Source organism: Cyanistes caeruleus, chromosome 4, assembly GCF_971803275.1.
Source record: "Cyanistes caeruleus chromosome 4, bCyaCae1.hap1.1, whole genome shotgun sequence".
NCBI lineage: Eukaryota > Metazoa > Chordata > Aves > Passeriformes > Paridae > Cyanistes > Cyanistes caeruleus.
This window is the reverse complement of record NC_141704.1, coordinates 79,450,121-79,473,625: the sequence shown is the minus strand read 5'-3', so window position 1 is coordinate 79,473,625 and position 23,505 is coordinate 79,450,121. Positions and strand designations below refer to the sequence as shown.

Here is a 23,505-nt window from a genome sequence, read left to right as displayed (position 1 = left end):
AACATTGCATTCTCTAAATTATGTATCTATTTATTTATTGCTTGTATCTGTCTATGTGTTACTTCCTGAAGTTTCATGCTACTGGAAAAAGAAAAAATACTTTCTTCTGGTTTTGTTTTTTTTTTTTTAACTGAATCTGCATCCATAATTCTTTACATTTGTTATATACTTAGGAACTGGAAAGAGCTTGGAGAGAATATGATAAATTGGAGTATGATGTAACTGTAACAAGGAACCATATGCAAGAGCAGCTGGATCGGCTTGGAGAAATTCAGGTGTGGCAAAGATCTTAACATTCAATTCACTTTGTCTTTCTGTGGGTTTTAAAACTATACAAATGAAAAAAAGGGGGACAAATGGTGAACTAACTTAGAAACTTTTCATTTCTTTTTCTGCCTTGTAAGTTCTGAAGAAGTCTTCAGAATTTATTTTTTTTTTACGTTATAATGCTGGTGTTACTTTATCTGGAAGCTTCCTTGTTTCAGTGAGGGGGTTTGAAATGGGGTGGCTTTCTCAGACCTTAATTGCTCTGGCAGTCATATCTTCACACAAATCCTTCCATTTAAGTGAATATTTTGAAGTTAAATCTTTTTATCAAAAGAAGCTATTACAGAAAATGCTGTAGGTGTTGCTTCAGGCCTTACAAAGAAAGGGTTTTGCTGTGTATCGTAGTCCTCACTGTGCAGGACAGGTGAGTGCTGGTGCTGAATTCCTGAGAAGAGCTCTCTGTGACACACACATGGACATGGAGGTGTGCACAGATTTTCTGGGATAGATGGGTGTGGTCTGCACTGCAGGTTCATTGCTCCAGGGGTTGATTTCCTGTGCAGCTATGAGATTACAAGGAAGCCCAAAATCTGGAAAACTTGCATTGATTGGCCCGCAGTGTGCATGCCCATGGATGTAAATAGGTTTGCATGCCAGCACACAGATGGACTGTGCTCATCTCCACCTGCTTTGGGGTGGGAAGTGATGGTTCCTTTTCTATTGGTGTATATGGGTCCTCCTGTGCAAAGTCTGCTTGGATTTTCTTTGGAGACCATAGAAGAAATTCTGTTCTTGCAGTGCAGTTTGAATTGGCAGATTGCTCTCAAATTGACTGAGGCATTATGAAATTAGCCAACCTTACACTTTTTGTTCCAGACAATATTTGAATGTTTTACGGGAAAGAGTCTGTCCTTACTGCATTTTATTTTCCTTCAGTGTGAAAGGATATGCAGTGTAGCCTAAAGAGAGAGAAAGGTTCTCCCTTTTGTATTTTTTCCACTTGCAACATATTCTGATGTGCTGGCCATGTATGCTGTTTATTTGCTGACAGACTGAATCAGCAGGGATACAGCGTGCCCAGATTCAGAAGGAGCTGTGGAGAATTCAGGATGTCATGGAGGGTTTACTTAAACATAAACAGCAAAGAAGCTCTTCTGAGGCAGGTGAGCAATGGTTTTGTCACATAGGAAATGAAATTGGATCATATAAATTTTTAAAGTGTAAGCTCCATTGTTGCTTTTGTATGTTTGAATTAATGGCACAATGACTAAGAAAATAACGAAGAAAATGCTGCTTCAAGTTGATGCTTGGTGTAGTTGATAGCAACAGGTTATTTTAAATATTTTAAATATTTAAGTATTTTAAAAGCTGTTTACTGAAAACCATTTTTATCTTTTTTTTTTTTCCCTACACCTTTCCCCCTCCCCCCAAACAGGCATCATGGTATCAAGGACATTTTCTTCTATTAAATATAAAAATGAGGTATGGTTTTAGCATATTTACTATTTTAGCACTCTGGAAGTTGTAATATGGCTGTGATAAATACAAGCATTATTGTGAATACTTTAAGGCTGTCTGAAGGATATATTCAGTATGTTTCTGTAAAAACACCGCGTTATGAACTAGTTTTAAAGACTGATATCTCCACTAGCAATTCTAACATTCATTTGTACTGTGCCTCTGTATTCTCACTGGTATGTTTCTCTTTTCCATTTCTTACCTTTTCCTCTCCCTAGGCTCTTACCATAGAAATATAAACCCTGATTTATGGATATGTTTTCTACCCATCACACTTTTCATGGGAAGAAATACATTGCTTTCTATGTTTATTCAGATATTGAGCCTGGTTCTCAGATGGCCAGAGCACCCACAAGAAGAGGTGAAACTGTGGGAGCTCCCAAATGTTCAATTCCTCTGAAAATCTGGCTGGAAGTTACAGTTTTAAAGGGACATTGTCATGGTTATCTGAAGTGTATGCAATATACATCTGACTAACAGAACTTTCTAAAAGTCTCATTTATGTAAAACTCTTTCAGAAGATAATGGATCTAATTTTTAAAAGTACAGCTTAGAGAGTTTGTACATGTCCAACAGAAAGTGCAGGTGTTAGAATTATTTATATATATTTTTTTTCGTTAAATTTGACATTTGTCCCTTTAACTGCAAAATCTCTAGCTGCTGTAGCCATGGTAATATATTTTTCTTTTTAAGTTATAAATGACTGTACCAGGTGCGCACGTCTAAATAAGGTGACTATTCTACAATCTTTAGGAAGAGGAAGTAGTCCCACCTCGTCCTCCACTCCCTCGGTCCTATGACTTTACAGAGCATCCTCCCATAATCCCCCCTCTGCCCAGTGATAGCAGCTCCTTGCTCTGTTATAGCAGGGGCCCAGTACATCTGACAGAAGAAAAGAAGATGTACCAAGTTCAAGGATATCAGAGAAATGGATCTTACTGTGTAAGTGGCTTGAACTGCCACGTTGTTCTTGAAGCATCCTCCCTCCTTTGCACAAGTCACCGTTTTTGTTTACTCATCTGGCTACTTTTGTGTTATGGTTTCACTTTATTTAGTTTTGTTTATAGCTGCATCATTTGCTCGTCACATTTTTCCTGTCATATGTTCTGTGCATATGTAAAATGTCTTAAGACTTAAATTTCGTAAGCTTAGATTCTTCCCCTCACTAGTTCTTTAAAAAACTCTGGGCTCAGTTTTTGAAGCTGATACCAATTTGTTTCCAGAAAAAAAACAAAAAAACCCACAACTCTGCCTTTTTATGGTGATTTTTTCCTGTAATTTCTGATTGTCTGCAAATGTTGTTACTCAGATTAACTACCAAAAAATACTTCTGCCATTCCACTTAAACTGTGGAACAAGTGAGAGCAGGGTTATCACAAAACCATGGGTTTGAGTCTTAAGACATAAATACTTGTACCAAAGTGCCTGTTTATTTACCACATCCCTTGATGTTCCTCAGGGTCCTGATTATAGGCTTTATAAGAGCGAGCCCGAGTTAACTACAGTAGCAGAAGTGGATGAGTCAAATGGTGAAGAAAAAACAGAACCAATTTCAGAATCAGAATCTTCTGCTAAAGGTTTGTCCCCAGGCACGGTGTTTACAACCCTTCAGCTTTTTCACAAGGAATGCAGAGCTCAGCTGTGTCAGAGAAGCTGCCTCATGGTTTGTGTCTTTGCAGCATGTCCATTTCTCAGTTTGATGGAACAGCTTCCACAATAAAATAATGATTTAATTACAAGACGAGAGAAATTTCAGTCAATTACACCGCAGAAAAATCAAACATTACACTCACCAACAACCCTGAAATCCTTATTGACACCATGTCTAATCACATCACTCACATTCCCCACACACCATTCCCCTGAACAATTACCTATTTTATGTTCTTGCCCTTGAACAATTACTCAGTTTTTGAATCAAGCTCCCGATGTTATGTCGCTGGAACGTCCAAAAAGGCAGCACCACAGAATTTTCAGGCTCTCATAAGGCAGGGAAACAATGTCTTTTTCTTTTTTTTTAATCTTGTAATTGTTGAATTGCCTTCTGTCCTCTGATATAATAGGAATAATGATCATGACCTTGGAGTGTACAGACAATAAAGGTCTTTGCAATTGCTAAATGCTTTAGATTCTTCTCTTCATCTAGCTCCCATAAAAGCTACTAATTGCTTGGTAGAGTCTTTTACCAGGAAGTGCTTCTCAATTCTGTTTGTTAAAACACACAGAATAGTTTGTTAAAGGTGGCTTCAGGAAAATGCTCAGCTTTAGCACCTCCCAAAAACCATATTAAGAGCTTTGAGAGAAAAAGTACCTAAACTTAGCTATTTTTTTTATCCTAAGGATTGATGTTGCCAGTGCCAGCAGAAATCACTGCCTTCTGTTTTGGTGCTTTCACTAAGCATTTACAGAGCAGGCTGATGCAATGATCACAGAATTTTATCAAGAATTATGATTATACAAAGATATTGTTGTCATCAGAATGCTCACAGAGGTTTTTAAAACTAAGGTTGGCATACAATTTGGATATAAACTGTGTGAATGGCCCTGTGATAAAATTAAGCTTGCACTTAGCACACAGTTTGTCAATTCAGATTCTCTGGGGTGTTTGCTGAGATACAAAGTTGAGGCACATAATTAAATTTCTGCTAACTTGGTGGCAAAAAAAGAACTGTTTATCCTGAGATTTGCTAATCATCAATGACCTAAATTGAAAACCTTGTCTTTTCTTAAAACATGCCTAGGTTTTACTGACCTGTGATGTTTCTGATTATTCACAGTAATTTATGTCAAGAGGTGAAGTAATGATAAAGACAAAGTAAGAAAATCTACACTGACAACATAAAGCAACCCAACACTTTTTAAGCACCCCAGTCTGCTTTCTATCTCAAAGACAGAAATTATTTTACTGTGTCCACTTGTGGGAAGGCAGTCCTCAGTCAGGGAAAGCAACAGTGCAAATTCCTCTAAGATAAATAACATTTAGAGGTGTGCACCAGAACAGCTGCAGTGGTAGCAAGCAATGGGAGGATTGTATATTCCAGAATTCCCTTCAGTCTGTTGTTTATCATTGCTGTGTTTTATCATTTGTGCATATGAATTTTCTAACAGCCATTTCTTTGGTAATAACAGTCCCCATGCAGTAGGAAAATGTAACTATTTCTGATTGTTTCCTACAGTGTGTAAGCCATTACAGCTCTCTGCTGGTACAGGAAACATTTTTGTGCCATTCTGTCTCAAGTTTTTCAGCTGATAAGGAAAGAAACTTAAAGGCAGCTCATCTCTGAGGTTTTTTCTATCTTGCTGTTTTTTAGGTGTCATACTTAAATGATGGTAGTTCCTTATTGAGGGTGGTTTTAAAAATAAATTATTTCAGAGAAAATTGATAAAGGTTTTTCTGGTGGTTGTGCACATGGCTGTACTGAGCACTCCTCATGCCAGCCATTTCCCTCTTTTCAAACACCAGCAGTTAAAGAGAAATACCAGCTATGAGACCAGAGGAATATTTGTGACCTTTGTGGTACATAAGGGTGACATCAAAAAAAAAAATGGAATTCTGCTGTGTTTTATCCTTGTATATGTCTAAAGCAGACCCAAATTGTTGCTTTATAGCAGAATATCCTCAGCTCCTGTTTTCACTCACCAGCTGACCAGGCTCAGGGGTGATTTCATTCACACACAGACATGAGCCTGGGTGTGCACACCCAAATGAGGCCATCCTGCACCTTCAGCATCCTCACCCTTCAACTCTCAGTGCCACTTTCTGAATCTGCCCTTTGAAGAACAATTCCCAGGGCTGACGGTGTGTCTTTTCTAGAAAACAAATCAACATTTTTGGCAGCACTCAGTATGTTGCTTGGCTGTTTTGCAGGCTCACATTTCCCTGTGGGAGTTGTACCACCCAGAACCAAATCCCCAACGCCAGAGTCCTCAACAATAGCATCCTACGTCACTTTGAGGAAGAATAAGAAGATAGATCTAAGAACGGTACTTCAAAAAAAACCTTTGAGCATTGGATGTGTTTATTTTTTAAGTTTGATAGTTACCCCAAAAGTTGAAGTTATTTTCATTTTCTTTACCCAAAAAACAAACTAAAAGCCATAAAAATCACTGTTACAAAAGCATTATATACTGGATTAATGGAGACAGCTATAGGAAGAATGATAAAATTATAAATGCACTGCAAGTTAAACTGCATGGAGACACTGAAACTGGGCAAGAACTAAATGGTAAAGAACTAAGTGATAAATCTGCTCATCTACTGAAGTTCAGGCTTGAGTTGAAAGCACATGAAGCCCCTTTAAAACAATCACAGGCTTTTATTTATTTCAATACTCAAACAATTTGGGAAATAGCTAAAGCAGCCACAGAATAAGGATGTGGTAAGCAGCATGCAGGTAATAGACCTGAAAATTCAGATTAGACAGTTCTGTAGTCTCTGGGTTAAAGACACACATTAGTTCACACAAAGGAGAGGAAAACTTTTGCCATAGTTACAGCACAAATAGAGGAGAAGTTGTGAGAAGACTGGGAGAGGAGAGAGGAGCTCCCAGGATATTGACTGGAGAAAGAATACCACTTTTCATGACTGAAATCAGTTACTATAAATGTACTGAATGCAGCTGATTAGCCTGAAGTCGATTTTTATCTGCTGTAAAAAGTACAAATCTGCCTGAAAACTGGTGAATTTCAAGAAAACAGTAGGTAAATGGGTGTTATTTTGGAAAAAATATAATGCTTACAATTACAGGTTCTTAAGTGGTAATAAATTCACTTTGTTTCAGCCCATACTTGCAGTTAAATGATGCCCAGCTGTAGTTTTTCTTGAAATAAAAAGGCAGAAATTACTATTAGATCAACTGGTATAAATGTCCTGGATCATTACATTTCAATTATGTTTCTGTCTCGGTCAAATATCTTGTGTTTGCCAGTTTTATAATGTCTGGTAAATTGTTTCAGCTTGAGAAGGTGGCTTTGAGTGAGCACCTCCCCATTCTCTTAATGTTTATCGTTGGTGATGGTAATGTTATTGTTCAGAAGAGCCAATTATTCCTTCCTTTTATTTTGAATTTCAGTGTTCATTTATTGATAATTGGATTTTGTACCTTTTTTTCACATACACAGGAGGGCTTTATTTGCCCACTACTTTTCTGCTCTTCAGTAAATCATTAGGTGGTCAGTTCTGGTAAGTTACCAGTCAGAAATCTTAGTTTTTTTTGAAACACATATGTATTTTTTCTTCCATTTAAGGAAAGACCAAGGAGTGCAGTGGAGCAGCTGTGCCTTGCAGAAGGCTCCCGGCCTCGAATGACTGTGGAGGAACAGATGGAAAGAATAAAGAGACACCAACAAGCTTGTCTGAGGGAGAAGAGGAAAGGACTCAATATTATTGGTGTTTCAGACCAGTCTCCTTCCCAGAACTTGTCCTATGTCAGGGATAATCCATTCAAATTGGCACAGGTGGGTCCCACAGTGATCAAAAGCTTTGATGTGTCCAGTTAAAAACCAAAGGAGTTTTATTTGATACTAATTGTAGAGTCACAGACTCTAAAGGGCAACCTCCAAGCTTACACCTAATGGTAGCCACTTCTTTGCCTTCTTGGAAAACACTTCAAATCCACATCCATTTGATCACCCATTCTGTGATGTTTGGTGACAGGGTGGGGTGTTTGATCAAATTTAGCAAACAATGTGAAATTGCAAGGTTTGTGACTGAAAACAAGATCAGGGAGAATCCTGACTCCGTTGATGTTGAAATGAAGTCAGTGCTGATTTTTCTGCTGTGTAATGTATTCAAACATCTGTAACATTTTTAGGTAGGAATGTGTATTTATGATCAGGGCTCCTAAGTGGTGCACTTCTGCTGTGGTGTTTGAGCCCATAAATACATTAAAACAGAACCCACGCTTTTGTTTTTACTCATTCTTAAACTTGTGTATTTGCCTGAAAAGTTTATTCATGGGTAAAGGGTGGGGAGAGAAGAGGAAAATACAACTGCTTGTCATTAACCAGGAAATATTATTCTGAATATAAATCTAAAAAACTCCAAACAAACAATCAAAGCCCAAAACCCCAAAACAAACCCAGATACAGGATAGCAGATATTAAGCAGCCTACTACTTTCTAAATATTTAAAATTAGTTTTGTTTTTTAGTAGCTTCATGGAGTGGTTTTTTGGTTGGATTTTGGTTTCTTTGGGTTTTTAATCTGCTGGAATACTTGTTTTTTGAGACCACACTGTTTACTGACAGTTTTTGGGGTTTTTTATTTGCATTTCTACTGGTATGGAAACGTTTACTTTTTTTTTGTTTTGTAGGCATTTAAACATCTGATTTTCCAAAAGCATATTAAATACATTGCAGTGTCAGGAAATCAGGTATTTCCAGAGATGTTTTAGCTTTGCATTTTGGGTTGGTTTTTTTCCCTTTCTCAGCATGACAAGCTGCTACAGAACTATACAAAAGTTACTTTTTCTTCAAGAGCTCTGCATCCCCAGAATACCCCAAATTCCAGTTCAGCCTTTGCAATAGAGCAACTGCTTTTGGGCTGACATCAGGAATGCTGTATGTCCTACAAACCCTTCTGTGATTCACACTGCCTTTCTCAAGAAGAGCTCATGCAAACAAAACTCTGCAGGTGGTTCCTTCAGTGGTTTTTACAGAGGGGTTTAAGCTTTTCCCCTTCCCTGTGCATCATTCCATACCTCCAGGAGAGGAAGCTGCAGTCCTGTGTGTCACACCTGGGTACCTGCCCAGCCTGGGGGAATGGGCCAGATCTCTGCCAGAACTCAGAGCAGTTCTGTTCCTTGCACCTTGTTCTTCGGTCTTCTCTGTGAAATCAGACCTCTGGGGAAGAGAGGAAATTTATAAAGTCAGGTCTCTGTATTGAATAATTAGCTAACAGTCCATGTTACAAAGTCACTTTTTCTATCACAACTTTAATTCTTCCAGAATGCCATTTGGCTAAAAGCCCCAGGATGAGGTATTATGCTGAGTAATAGCTTTTATTTCTAAAAGCAGTTTTTATGTCTATTGATTTTTAGAAAAATGGTACAGTGGCATTAACTGCTGGAAGTCTTTTTGACTGTGGTTTGGTTATTTAAGAATTGGAGGGGAAAAAGGATTTTATAAATGGCCTGCTGTGTAATTTCGAAGTGATTACCATCATACAAAAGGAAGTTGCTTCACAACTGTTGTTGGGACAAGTGTGTGATAAGGGGTGCATGCTTTAAGAGAGCAAAGACACTGATTTATGAACTGACTTACGTGGAATTTCCTCTTAATAGAGTGCATGTGTTAGATCACAGGAATTCAGCTTCGAGATTTACTGCTTCCATGGCTCCTATTTTTCTCAGCTCCAGTTCTCAGTGAGCCTCCCTTTGGCTCTGCCAATATCTTGTTCACAGTGCACAATCTTAAGTCACCTCTACCATCCTTCCTCAAAATTTTTACATCAGCTTATCCTCTGAGCAGTGGATTTTGGTTTTTTAAAGAAGTAATTAATATCCTCTGCCATTATCAGATACTGTGTTGTCCTCTATTAAATCAATTCACACCATGAGCTTGGAGAATACCCAAGGTAATTGGAGGAAGTGCATGCAGGTGCACTGTGAATTTTGTGCCGAAAGCAGATTTTTATCGATTTTTTTTTTTTTCCTTAAACCAGAAAGGGCTGTTTTATAAAAAGAGCAGCACTTATGAATGCAAGTAAGAATGCTGCTAAGCTGATTTGTGACTGAGCTAAATGTGAATGAAATTTCAGAAGATAAGGGTGACACTGGAGAGGAAGAGGGGGCAGAATGTACAATAATCTTACAGACAAAGAAGTGTTAGACAGGCTGAACTGTTTTGAAAGGTACTAAAATGAGAAAATTCTGAGTCCTTAATGATTTCCATTTTCCTTACTGCAATCTATGTTTAAGTTTTTTTTCAAGTACTTTGTTTTAATCAGTCAGAGGACAGCACAAGGCTCAGAACTGAGCTTGTGATGACTTTAGGAACAATTTGCCCACGTACCAATTTTGTTCCACAGAATCGGAAAAAGGACGATACAGTATTGGGGAACATGAAGGAGCTAGAGAACACCAGTAGAGAAAATAATTTTAAACAAAATAATGGAAGTCCTGGAGAAGAAATAGCACAACTGAAAAATGATGGAGAACAAGAACATAATTCAAGTTTTACTAAAGAGGTACAGAACTGTTCCTTATTAAACTGTCCATCAGCTTGTCTTGCACTAACAAAGTATTTTGAGACACACACACACCAGAGTTTGGGAAAGTGAGCCTGTTCCTTTTGCTTGGAAGATTAAGACTTCTTGTTGGATATACAACATTCCACAGAGAATCACAAAATTTTCTCGGATCTGTCTGTAGCTGAGACATTGAATTTTCTTGTATGTGGTCTTCAAATAAAATTCATTGACATATTCATTGCTTAGGCTACCCCAGTGTAATTTTTGACAGCCATTTAATGTCCCTGAATTTTTGTTTGGTTGGCTGTAGTGCATCAAATAGTTTATAGCAAGCAGAACAAAGCTGACACAACAAATCATGTATGGAAGCAGGCAGTACCTGCACTTTTAGATATTTGTCACTGCTTTGATTTCTGCCTTGAAATAGTTTGAAACAATTGGCTTGGCAGGGAATTACCTTGGTGTTTTAAAGTGCCCATAACACTCAGCAAAACCAGACTGTCTGTGAAGAATGGATTACTGGAGTTGCTTCTACATAATCATACCCTGTTTATAGTTTAATATTTTTTTAAAGTATTGTGTAAAGGTGTTTTTCTTCTTCTGTATTCTCAGTTAATCATCCTTTTGTTTAATCATCCTTTTGTTTTCCAATTTTAAATTTAGTTTTTAAATATATATCTGATGGAGAATGGTATAAAATCAAGTAACTAATTTATATTGTTATCTCTTAGAAACACTTCCTTATTGAGAGACTGTTGCTTTGCTAAATATGCAAATATTTCAAAAGGAAAATTATGCAATACACTCAAATTGTTTATATGTAGTCAGACTTTAAGAGCAGCATTCAGTCTTATCAAAAAAATACTGCAGCATCTGGAATTGTTGTTGGAATTGTGAAGAGAGGGATAGCATGAAAAAACAGGCAGGCTGCAATCCAAGGAGTTCAGATAAGTTCTGGAAGTTATTAAGTCAAACCCTGCCATGGCCTCTGGTATAAGTTTTAGGATAACTCTATTAACCTGCATGGTATTGATAAAAATTTCTTAAGTTATGTAATTCTGAGTTACTAAGTATACATGATGGCAAAATTTGTCTGTTAATAAAACTGTTTCCTGGTACTGTATTTCTTATCTGCCACTTAGTGTGTGTTACAGCTTTTTGTTTCATGATTTCAATTTTTTTATAGCTGTCAAAAACTGATGATCTTTTATCAGATGCACATGTTGTATCTGACTCAAAAGAAGTGAGTAATGAAGAGAAGGCAGAAAAGAAAAATAAATTGGAAGAAACACATGATGGTGATATAAGGTAAAAATCAAACAAGATGTTCAGAGGCTATTTTAAACTTGCATGTTGTATTTATTAGCTGAAAGGACCAAGCAATTGCCATAAATACTGAAAAGATTTATTTATATGGTTTTGAGTGGTTTACATATAGGGAAATCTAGTGAGAGGCTTAACTGCTGCAGGGATTCAGAGCTGAGGAGTTGGTGGGGGAAGCAATGTTTATTTTCAAGTGTTGTCCCAGTTGTAAGCAGAATGCATTCATAATCCTTGTTTTGGCCTCCAAAATGTGTTTAATAATGTCCATGATAATGAGTTCAATAATAAAGTCAAGCTTTGTATCAGTTTATTATGAACACTTCAGCCAACGCTTCCATCTCATGCTCTTTATTGCTGATATTTATCAGCAAACTAAAATCTTACTCTGTATCTCCTGCTTTAATTTTTATCTCATTACTTTGCAACATTGCAGAATTAGAGGGGTATTATATCTTGGGTATTTCTCAAATTCATAACTTCAGTGTGAGTTGCACTGCAGGTCTTGAGGTCATAACTTTGTCACAGGACCCTTCAGCAGTAGGAAACTGCAGGAGTTTACAAAGGAAAGAAATTAAATTTCAGGTGCTTCTTTAAAATTGTAACTACACAAAGTAGAGGGGTTTCAAAATGCCTGCTTAATTTATGCTACCTGGACTTGCAAGTTGCAACTTTCTTCTATTAACAGGAGAAAATTAAATTATAGCTCCTAAACTTAGTGGTTAACACCTGAAATTAAGTTAGAGCCAGTCCTAAATGCTGTGCTTTTTTTAAGCAGCTTGCAGAGTGTGACCACAGTTGCAAACCACAAACCCAAAACCAGCTCAGAAGAAAGTGAAATACTTAGTGTTCAAGAACAAGAAGGGATTGTGTCTTCATTTGAATTAGCAGCACAGTCTTCAAAAGGAAATCAGGCAGCAGCAGGTATGGAAAAAGAGTTTGACTGAAGCACAACTTAGCCAGTACATGTGTAAAACTTTAATTTCATTTTGATTGTGCCTTTTGATGCTCTGAAACCCTTATGAACTGAAAATGCTGAGCTAGTCTACATGTGAAGTGTTCAGTTTTACAGTGTACAGAAAAGTAGTTTCCCAGTGGACAGCTACAGAAATTCCATTTTTCTGAGGTTTTAATATAGCTTTTATAGTCTCTAATTCAGGGATTTAAATAGCTGTTGCCAGAACTTGAGTCATACTGGAGTTTTTGGTTGGAGCAAATCTTTCCTTTTTCACCTCAGTCCTGGATGTGTGTAGACATTTTACCATTACTCCCTGCTCCTGGGTGACCTCAGATATGCCCAAAATTGTGGAATTACTGAGAGTTTCCAATGTTTTAAACTTAGCAAGTAAAAGCACCCCATTTTGGCCGTGTTTTGAGGAGTAAGAAAGATGAAGAAAACAGGAAACACTGCCTGACTGTACAATTACTGGTGGTGGACTATTTTGCAAAAGGAGAAGTGTGGAATAAAGCAAAATTACATTCAAAGAAGGTAAAAAAGAGAGGGGTGAGTAGGGAAAGGAGGAAGGGAGGAGGGAGAATTCAAGACATTAGGATATTTGCTGATGGGAATGGCTAAGTAAACCAAATGGTTCAACTTAGGGATATAAAAGGTGATCTGGATCTTTGTAGTGCAGTCAGCAATCCTTTCTGTGACTTGATAATCAAAACCAGAACTTGTATGTACACTTTGTACTGCTCAGCAGAATGAAAAAGTTTAGTTAATCTGAGCTGGGATATGAAGGTGGGTCTGGGCCTATCCCAACTACTTAAATTTTGCTTTGTTTCCCCTTTCTTTCTAGGAAACATAAAACATCAGCATTCATGTGTTTGCTGTTCTACTAGTTATTTCTGATTAAGGATCAGCTGTGCTCTCCCTTGAAGCTATGTTTTTTGTGCTGATGAGATTTTTTAAGTCTTCACTTGTGTAGCTTTCATTTCTTAATTTGCTATGGCTTGAAATGGTGATTTTTCGAGCTTATCTTTATTATGACCTCTATAACTTGTATTCTTATTTATTTTGCTGTATGACTTGCAGTGAAAAGTTTGCCTTCTTCACCAGAATCGTCCTTGTCACCAGCTCCATCCACACAGACACAGCTCACAGAAGGATCACATTTCATGTGTGTATAGTTACAGAGAAGTACGTTCTTCTTTTTCCCACCTTTCCTGTTCCTAATATTCTTGCAGGTATTTGTATGCTGTTACTTTTGTGAGAAACCTCTGTAGCTGATACTCAGCAAGACAGAGTTTCCTACGGTGCTGAATATAAATTAGCCAGGAAACAAACAAATTCGTGTATCGATTTGCTTGTGAGGAGTTCATTCCCAAGGCAGCTACAAGGAGAAAGGGCTAATTGGTTTATCAGGCATGTTTTCCACAGCTGGCAGGGTAATAGCCCTTGGAATTACACGGGAGGCCTGAGCTGTTACAGAATGGAGTTAAGGCGTGAGCATCGCTGCACAGGTGCAGATGAGTCTTGATGCTTCAGCCATGGCCATGGGCAAAATGGGCAACCAGAGCTCAGACTTGGTGGTGCACAGGAGGGAATGGGCTAATGGCCTGAAGAATATATGGCTTAAAACATAGAAGCAACAATTTAAAAACGATTTTTTTATTTATTTCTATAGACAGCTGCTATATTCCTCTATATTTATTTCTCTACACAGCTGCCCTTTCCTGACAGAGTGGGTGACTGCTCCCAGGAATCAAGTTAGGAAGCATGAGTTAGACTGGATTTACATGTTCCTACCTGTGCTGTTACCCACTTAATGAATGGCAATGGAAATACAAAGTGTGTGTTTGTTTAGGCAAGTGTTTAACAAAATTAGTAGGATAACAGTGTGAATGCTTCAGCACTTTACCAGCATTTAAATCAATCCACAATTCTTTGCTGTCAGGAAGTTGTCTGTTTAAATAAGCTTTCTGCTGAAAGAATAAGTTTTGTTTCAATGGCAATATTAAATGCCATAGCTGATGTAAAATACGAAAGCTTTAAAATCAATAACAATTTAAAATTGAGACATTTTCATTCATTTAGCATGAGGAGATCTGAAAATGCATTTTTTAAAATTTACTGTCCCAGTCTCAATTGCCAAGGTTTAATTTCAGCAAAATTAGACTTACTAGTCATCACAGAGCCCTTTCTAATATTAACTAAGGGCAAGAAACTATTTATACTCCTTAAAAAAAGAAAAAATAAAAAGGAAAATTATTTAAGTATTTTCTCCTTTTGAGAAAGTGGAAAATGCCACCTTCACATTCAGTCCTGACACTGCTCCTGCCTTCCTGATGGGTCTGGTGTGCCATGATTAGATTTAGCTTGAATTTTTGTACTTTTATTCAAAATGTTTATTACAGAACTATTTAAAAAAATGAGTGGGACTTTCCTTCTGGAAATACTGATTTGCTCTTCAGGTCCACTCTATAAATACACACACATTTATGGTGCATCTCCTTTTGAAATAGGACAAACATTCCCTCATCAGCTGGGTTTTGGGTCAGTAATGAAAGTGAAACTGCACTGCTGGATTCTGTCTGTAGGCACCTGTCAGGAACAGGGGAGCAACCAGAAATCTATCACCAGTTGCATTAAGCTGCTTTCAGCTCAGATCAGCAAATTCGTTTTCTTCAGGGTTTATGCTAAATAACATAGAAATGAATAGGAAAAGCCTTGGCTCCCCCTTGGTGAGGTGTATCCCCACAGCCAGTTCTGCAGGTGAAGCATTTCTGTGTTCAGGACAATTCTACCCTCCAAAGCCTCTAAAGAAGCTTTAATTGCTTATGACAGAATGGTCCATCTGGAATGGCACTTGTCAATCTGATTCTCTGCTTGCACATGCCTCATGTGCTGGGGGAAGGATTCCAGAACTTCAAACACATTTGTTGTGGCTGTTCAGTGTTTGGATTGAGTTGGGGAAAGCTCTTAACTATGTGCATATACATTCCACATTGCTGCATTTGATGCCTCTGTTGGTTGTTTCCTTGGAGTTCCAAAACAAATTTGTGCCATGAGCTGGGCTTAGCATACAAAGGAGATGGATGGAGCACGGTGCTTGCCTGCAGTATTTACTGCCCTTTACCTTCTGGGGCTGTGGTTCCAATATTCCAGTGCTTTGCTGAGAGATTCTGGCACTTCTTTTAACATACAGGAGTTCATCATCCCTCATTTTCAAAAAGTCTCATGTGGCAAAGGGAAATTCCAAACTGTAGGATCAGCCCTGGTCACATGCAGCCAAATTTTTCAGGCAGCATCTGGAAAATGCATAGTAGATTTCAGGGAATGAAGAGGTAATACCTATATTTGGCTTTTACAGTCAATTAGAAAAATGATACTCTTGGCACAATGCCAGGGGAATTTGACATAGGAAATTGGTGTCACAGGATATTGTAGGACTAAGGAGAAACCCCTTTACACAAGGCTCCTTTCTTGTCACAGCCCTTACCTTGCAGAGACAAATCTCTGTGTGTACACTAACTAGATTTTAAACATTGCATTTGCACTGAGTTATGGGGGGGGATAATGAAATTTTATACAGCACCTGGATTCCAAGCTCAGGAACATTTTTACTGATGAACTGTTAAAAGCTAGTTATAGAAGTCCTTGCAGCAATTACCAAAATACAGCAAGCTCTGGGTGGAGCACTTGAACTACTCTGCCAGTCCAGTGTAGCAACTCAGTAACTCTGCATCCCTCTTCAAAATGTGCCTGGCATTTCTAAGACTAGTTAGGATCTTTGCTGTTATTACTGGTTTTAGGTGAAGAGCATTTGGAGGTGACCACGTGTAACAAGATAAAACCCTCAAAGTAAACAGGTTTTCATTCAAAGTGGTGTAAATTTGAAAAAAAGAAATCTTGGTTTTGCTTCTGTCTGTCAAAATATCTTGACAGCAGTATTGTTCATCAGGAAAACAGATTTCTAAGATATTTTATTATGTTCTACACCTACATTGCTAGGATGAGGTCAGGAATTCTTTGCTGTACTTAATCCCCTGAGTTCTTTAGACAATATTCTGTTGCTAAAATAGAGTAACTTAATCTGTGTCTGTCTTTCAGCACCAACGGCTTCTGTTGAAACAATTCATGCCTGAGATGTATGGACCTGACCTATGAAAATATGAGAAGATATTGTACAGTATATTTTAAATCTATGAAATTCATAGTTCTGATGCTTTTGGCCACAGAGCATCGTTTTATCACTTCCTGGAAAATGTTTATTCCAAGAGAGCTTTAAATGGCCCACATGTACACTCAACAACCTTCAGATTGTTCTCCTGATACCAGCTTGCTGCTACGATTTCTGTGCACATAAAACAAAGGCTCTTTTTTAATGTGCACCCTACAGTCAGAACTTTATTTGCTGTTCTTCAGAATTTAATGCTCTTTTAATGATGGATCATATAAGTTTACTTTTTTTTGCTTCTTTTAGATGCATAACTCGGTTAATTTTACATATCACCACTAAACCTTGTTTTACACTTTTTAAACATTACAATTTATTGTTTTAACAATTTATTTGTAAAATTTTTATATATATATATACATATAGATATATTTAAAATGTGCCATTTTTATTATTGCTTAGTAAAAGATGTCCTGTTTCTGCTGTAATGATTTCTTGGTCAGGTTGCAATGTCAGCAGTTACTGCCACACTTCTGTCAACATAGACATTAATGTTAGTGGTTACTTTTTCTTGACTAAAATGGAGTGTAGGTATTTTGAGGTACTGGGCTTTTCCTTCATGGGGTTAGGGTGTGTACAGCAATAAGCAGGTTTTCAATCCAGTACTTAGTTTGTGTACAAATGTAATTATGTTCATTGTGTATATATTATACAATGAGCACATACGATGTAAGTATAAGAAGCCACTTATTATTGTTCAAATACGAATGTTCATATCCCATTTCTTTTATATCATATTAAATAAATGTTGATGTTCTTAAGGACTTGTATGGTTAGTATTTCTTCCAGCAAACAGATGTCACACTGTGTTCCACCTTTTGATGTGGGGAGTGCAATTCCTGTCCCATTGGCAACATCACCTGTCAACCAGAGTAGCAGTGACAGACTCTTAAGAGATCCCAGTCTTCCTCTTCGGGAAAGAATTAAGGCTGCAACACAGAACAAAACAGACTGCCTGAGACTGAGATGCAAGAAATACAGGTTCAGCTCCTGGCTCTCCCAGAATTGTGTTGTGATACTGGAATAATCACTTAGTCATTCTGCGCCTCCGTTCCCTGCCTGTTTACACGGGAGGTAATAGCCTGTCTTAGTGGGGTGTGGTGAGCAGTAATCCAATATTTGCAAACGCTGATTGCCAGGTTCAGTGGGGTTAAGGAGAGAAGTGTGATGATTCCTGGAGGCTTTGGCATCTGCACAGAAACTGAAAGAAAACCTGAAATGATCTGTCAAGTGTTGTCACACTACAGATGTTACCAGCTTCGCTGTTCCATCTCACACAGCTGCCTGAATTTGCCTGAGACAAAAGAGGTTTAGAAAATAATTAAGAGAAACAAAAATATTTTGGGGAAAGCTTTTGAATCTAGAATGTAAAGCTAAGGAATCTTTTGCAGGTTCAGGCAACTGCTGTGTGCTTCAGTGCATGTGTGTGCCATAAGTGGTAAGGCAAGTTAGGCAGGAAGGCATCTGCCAGCTCCTGTTGTGCTTTTTTTACCTTACAAATCATATCCTGATCAAGTTAATATTGCTGTTCTAGAAACTATGTAATTCATGGTGCTCTTCCATAGAGAAGTGCCTGATACTGTCACACGGTTTGAAATTACTTTACCATTGCCCCTCTCCCCAAGTAGAAGTTTGTGTTTGTCAGATTCTTTTGGCACCCCCAGCTCTGCCACCAGTTCCTCCTGGTGCTCTTTGCCACAAAGATACAGAGTATCCTGTCTGACTACCTGTTCTCACTTTTTCTCTGAAAAGTAAAAAAACAGGGATCAGAATTCAGCAGCAGAGCCTGGAGGGGTCACAGTGAAAGACGTGGCTGAAGAAGAGATGAATGATGATGCAGGCAGACAGCATGGAGCTGAAAAGTTATCACATTGCCCTCTATTTTTGGAACAGCAGCCCCAAATTAGTGCATCCTTCCATCCAAAAGAGCAAAGAGGAATGTGATTTTATTGCTCAACCAACCAAAGTTTAAGTTTAGTGGCATCACTGGAACACCTGAGGCAAAGCAAATAGGACACACCCTGTTCTCTCCCTAACCCTTCTAGAGAGAGCTCTTTGCTGACAAGTTTTGCAATCTCTTTCTGCCCTTGCTGCAGAGAAAAGAATTGCAACCAATAAGGGAAAGAATGACTAAGTGATTTTTGGACATTTATAGATGTTGTCTATGTCTAAAGCAGTTGTTGGTTTGGAATATCTGCAAGGAAAGGCAGTTTATAATGGAGCTGGGCAAGTGGGGGAGAATGAGCAAGTTTTGCTGATAGAACTGTTGGCAAAGACAGCAAAGGTGAATGATGCAGGAATGTAATAATGATCATAGACTATAATTTCACTTCCTGTGGGCACTTGCTGCAAAGACTTGGAGTTTCATTGGGTGCTCTATTTTTCTGTCTTACGGGAAAAAATAATAAATGTATGGCTTTGTGTTATCACAGAGCATCTACTCTCTTACCTCATCAGAATAACTCATCCCAGTGATCGTACTCCTGAGATATAGAAATATCAGAATACTGATATGGTCAGCCTTCAAACATCTATTTTAAGTTTGTATCTAGGATATTTTTATATTTCTGACTGATTGCTTTATTGGCTATTGCACTGACACTTGTATATATGGAACGTGCTTTTTTTTCAAAAGCAAGGGTCCTTAGGAATAATGCAACACATTCTCTACAGATGTTCATGCTTTTCAGAACCAATTACATCTATTTTTGTCTTTTGTTCACCATTTGCATTGTTCCAAGGCTACTAGAGAATGTGATTCTTTTAAATCCCTTAATAAAGTGACATTACTCAAAAAGTTATAGTTGGTGTCTTGGCAGTTTTTGTATGTTGTGGGCTGGCTCAAAGGGAGAGACCTCACCAGGCAGCTGCAACCCAAAGCTTGTTTATGTTATCACTGAGGTGGAAAAAGTAATCTTCAGTTAACATTTCCTCAGAAATATGCATCATAAAATGACTCCAATGAGGTTCTGTTTTCAGGAAATCAAAAAAAAAAAAAAAATTTCACATTTCAGTCTAAATCACTTTAATTGGACAGTCTGTGACAGAACTCTTATCCACCCTATTGGATCCACAAGATGTACCAGGAGTGCATACATGAAAAACATTAATGAATTACACTGTCAGTAATAGATTTATTAAATTCTCTAGGACTTAGACTAGTGGCTTAAGTTGTACCCAGGGTGAGCTAAGCAGCAGAATAGAAGACTTTTAATCAGTGGGGCAGTTGGATAAGTCTTACCTCCAGCTTTTCATTGTATTTTAAAGATGAGATGGAGGGGTTTTATTTTCCCTGTTCTAATAACCATAAGTAGTACTCACTCAGATTTCAGAAGTGGCTCATCACGTCTTTTCTACACAATACTATTTTGTCCCTGTGATCCTGGATTGTGCTATAATTATTTTCTGAAGTTATTCTAGGGTAGTTTAATTTTATTTCAGTTGGAATCCTAAGTTAAAATGTTATTTACTGTCCTTTAGAAAGTTGACATTTAAACGGCCGATAAACAAATTGCCTGTACCTGGCATTAATAATATATCTGAAACAACTTAATCTAACTTCTTTAAGGATGCACATGGAGATAAGAAAGCAACATCTGGCCTTCATTTCCTCTAAAGAACGTTATATATTCTTGCTGGTATATCCTAGGAGCTGTCTGGCTTGTCCATATGGGAACACCGAAGAAGCTGCTACAAAAATAAAATTGAATATGCTGGTGGCTGCAAACAAATGCCTGACCCAAAATGACGGCTAAAAGCAGCTGCTTTCTGAACTTGACACGGACAACTTGTTACCCAGCTGTTCCAGATGTGTCAGCATTCAAATGTTACTTGTGGAATGAAGATTCTGGTTGGGTTTTTGTTTTGTTGTTGTGTTTCTTCTTTCTGTGGTATGCCAAGGAAAATGTTTGTAAGGTCTGTCTAAATATTCTCTGGCTGCTGTGGTGAAACTGCAAGCAGATGTTAATTGCAGCTCTGGGTATGTGACATCAGCAGAGAGGTTGTTAATTGCCTCATGTGGCAGCCTGGCTAGGGATGTGTTTAAAAACACTTATTTAGGCTGGATTGGGTTCTGTTTGGGATAAAAGTAAAACTATAAGCAAACGGTGCTGTTTTCAGTGGGCTGCTGTAGAAGTATATCTGGACAAAACCAGATGTGGGATCATTAACTTCTTTATTACTGAAACCAAAAGGAAAATAAGGAATTAATTTTTTATTTTTGTCAAATTCTATCCAGATCCCTGCTCTATGAAACGGGAATACTTCAAAGTATTTCAGACTAAAAATGGAAACGCCCTCTTGCTCTTTTGAAGGTTAAATGAGTACTGTTCAAAAAAAAAAAAAAAAAAAGAAATGCAGACTCTGCATGTTTAACTTTATATGTAGAGCAAGGAAGATTTACTTACAGCCTCGAGGTTTGGTCAGTGAAAACTTTCAGGAAAATACCTCATCCTCATCGGTTGTTGTCTGTGTCACAGTGAAGTGACTGGTGCTGTACTGGACTCTGCATCTTTAAATCCATTACAGCCCAATGTGTAAAATCTGTGTTCCTTATGTAGAGAAAAACGGCCTTATCCATCCCCCAGCTGTCTGTCCCTACATGAGCAGCTGAATCCAGGCAGTTTCTTGCTTGGAGTGGCAAAAATCTGCAGGTGCCTTTCATCCTGAACGATTGAGTCAAAGCATATCATGAGAGACACACAACATTTCCAAATAACTTGCATGTCAATCTCCTTTATTTTCAGCAATGGATTCTGTTTAGGGGGGGAAAAAAAAATCTATGTAATAGTCACCTTACTAGAAATAAAATAATTAGTAAGTACAAACAAGTACATAGGAATTTATTTGAGAAAATTGTCGTTAATTGACAGTAATTTCAAAGCAATTATGGGGGAAAAAAGACTGCAGAATTCAGCAACTCAACTCATAAATCACCTCTTTACAATATGAATTTCTGGTGAGTCTTGACACTGATTACACATGTAGTTGAGTGCTTCATACTGTGCAACTTTCTTGGAAAATTCCCAAGTCAGCAAGAACATGGAGACTGCTTCAGATGTTTTAGCTTTAAAGAGGAAGGATTTTTTATTTTTCTTGTATGCTCATTGTCTTGGTTTGAGAAGACAGGTGTTTGTTAAGGAAGGCAGGAGCCTCTCTTGAAATGGGAAATGTAAACTCCCTCTTTCTAAATTACTACAATTTTGAAATTAAGGGGCTCTTAGGCAGAGATACGGGATTAGGAATAACTGTTCTTTAACAGTATGTATAAATAAAAAAACCCTAGAATTTAATAGGAAAATTAAAATAAAATGCAGCAGCACAAACCTACTGACAGAGTCAGAATACAACCTGACACCCTGTCAGTCAGGGTGTTGATTGCAGTCCTCCTGGAGTGACAGATGTGGTTCTGTTGAAGCAGTGATCCTGTAGCAGGGTGTAGTTCTCTGAAGGTCCAGTGGTGTAGATGGGTCCTGTCTTCCTCTGGGAATCCAGTGGGAAAGGTGGCTGTGCTGTTCCAAAACTCAGATTATATCCAGGTAGAAATGTTTGGCTTCTCCCCCTGGGTGCAGCATCTCCCAATGGATGATGGAATTTTATCAGTCCTGCAGTGAGACTCAATGGCCCATTAACAGAAGATATCCCCCTGGAGGGAGGATGGGTCAGGGAAGAGATAAAGAACACTGCCCCAAGCTGGTTTTAACAGCTGGTAATAGAATACATCCTTTTGGTTACATCTTGCACTGCAACCTAAGACACTAAACAAAGACACCAGTCTAGGAAACAGCTGTTAATGGTGGTTGGTTTTATTCCTTTTATACACTGAAATGGTCGTATCTAGACAGAGGCGGGGAAAAAAGACAGCTGAACTTTCTGAGGAGCGTTTCCTGATGCTATTTTGTGCTTGGGTTTTGGCTACCTGGAGGATGTCTCAGAGAATTTGCACATGCAAGAGCTGGTACTGCAAGGAAGCCAGCTTGTAGGAGCCGGGTCTAGCTGAAGGTGTCATTTTGTGAGCAAGGAAATTGCCTGGAAACCAAAATCACCTTTGAATAACATTCCTGGCTTTTTTCTTAGCTTGTGTTAACAGACCCATAATATTCTGTAACTACTGCCTCTAGTATATTGTGTCTACAAATAATAAATATTTTTAATAAAGACAAAGTGCCTGGATAATGCGTGAAATCCTGACCACTATTTACAAGGTAGCAAGTACAAATTAACCAACCAGCCTCAGCCATTTAGGTTGCCTTAGTAAAGAGGAATTGGTTAATACTCATGGACTACAACACTGGGAAAAACCACACTTGCTTATGTAAACTGATTGGGGGGATAACTAGTCTGACCTCACAGCTTTTTATTTTAAAACTTCTATTTCATGACCTTAAAACTATTCCATTCTGTGTGATCAGCTAAATATAACCTAGCTAAGCTCCACTTCATTTCCATCATCCAGATTTTAGGACGAGGGAGAACAGAGGTCATGACATTTTGATCATTTTTGCCTCATTAAAATCTCTTGGACCCCAAGGAGCACAGCTGGGCCATGTTTGTAAAAGGTGGGAGTCTAAAGCCTTGCTTTGAGCCATGCCTGTTTCACACAAGTGCTCCACACGGATTTCCATCCATCCTCCCCTGGCTGGCTGTTTTCAGGCTGCAGCACTGCAGTTATTTCATCTGTGAACACAATCCCTAACTTTTACAACACTTTCAGGCAGTTAATCATAGGCGGTATGTGAAGTCTAAGATCTCTACAGCTGATGGTTCCAAACTGTTAAGAGGATGACAGGATACGGGAGTGAATCCTAGTTAAAGCTTTAGCACTGCAGACTCTCCGGGCAATTCCCAAACCCTTGGGTGCTGTAACTGCATCTTTGAACGCAGCAAACCGGGTTTCTGCTCACTTGAACGCATGTCCTCCTCCAACAAGTGCTGGAGGAGCTGTAGATTTGAAGGATGGATTCGTGTTTTGGAAAACACGCTGGACTGGTGTTTTGGGAAGCGCTGCTGGCCATCGGTATCCCTGCAAGAG

At 38.3% G+C, this 23,505-nt stretch overlaps 1 protein-coding gene across 10 annotated transcripts in view; it reads left to right on the top strand.

Annotated features, from left to right (window-relative positions):
- Positions 1–19,276, top strand: part of PLEKHA5 (pleckstrin homology domain containing A5) — a 160,835-nt gene extending 141,559 nt beyond the window's left edge. For 6 of the 10 annotated variants that reach the window (XM_086885509.1, XM_086885508.1, XM_086885507.1 and 3 more), the window contains 11 exons: positions 174–275; positions 1,319–1,430; positions 1,703–1,749; positions 3,245–3,362; positions 5,654–5,769; positions 7,033–7,242; positions 9,814–9,972; positions 11,162–11,283; positions 12,074–12,219; positions 13,331–13,435; positions 16,349–19,276. In XM_086885509.1, the coding sequence (XP_086741635.1) occupies positions 174–275; positions 1,319–1,430; positions 1,703–1,749; positions 3,245–3,362; positions 5,654–5,769; positions 7,033–7,242; positions 9,814–9,972; positions 11,162–11,283; positions 12,074–12,219; positions 13,331–13,425 (1,227 nt within the window). In that variant the 3' untranslated portion in view covers positions 13,426–13,435; positions 16,349–19,276. Of the gene's footprint in view, positions 1–173; positions 276–1,318; positions 1,431–1,702; positions 1,750–2,538; positions 2,728–3,244; positions 3,363–5,653; positions 5,770–7,032; positions 7,243–9,813; positions 9,973–11,161; positions 11,284–12,073; positions 12,220–13,330; positions 13,436–16,348 lie in introns of all 10 variants that reach the window. The other 4 variants (XM_086885506.1, XM_086885503.1, XM_086885502.1 and 1 more) reach the window with 1 other exon arrangement.
- Positions 19,277–23,505: the final 4,229 nt, after the last annotated feature.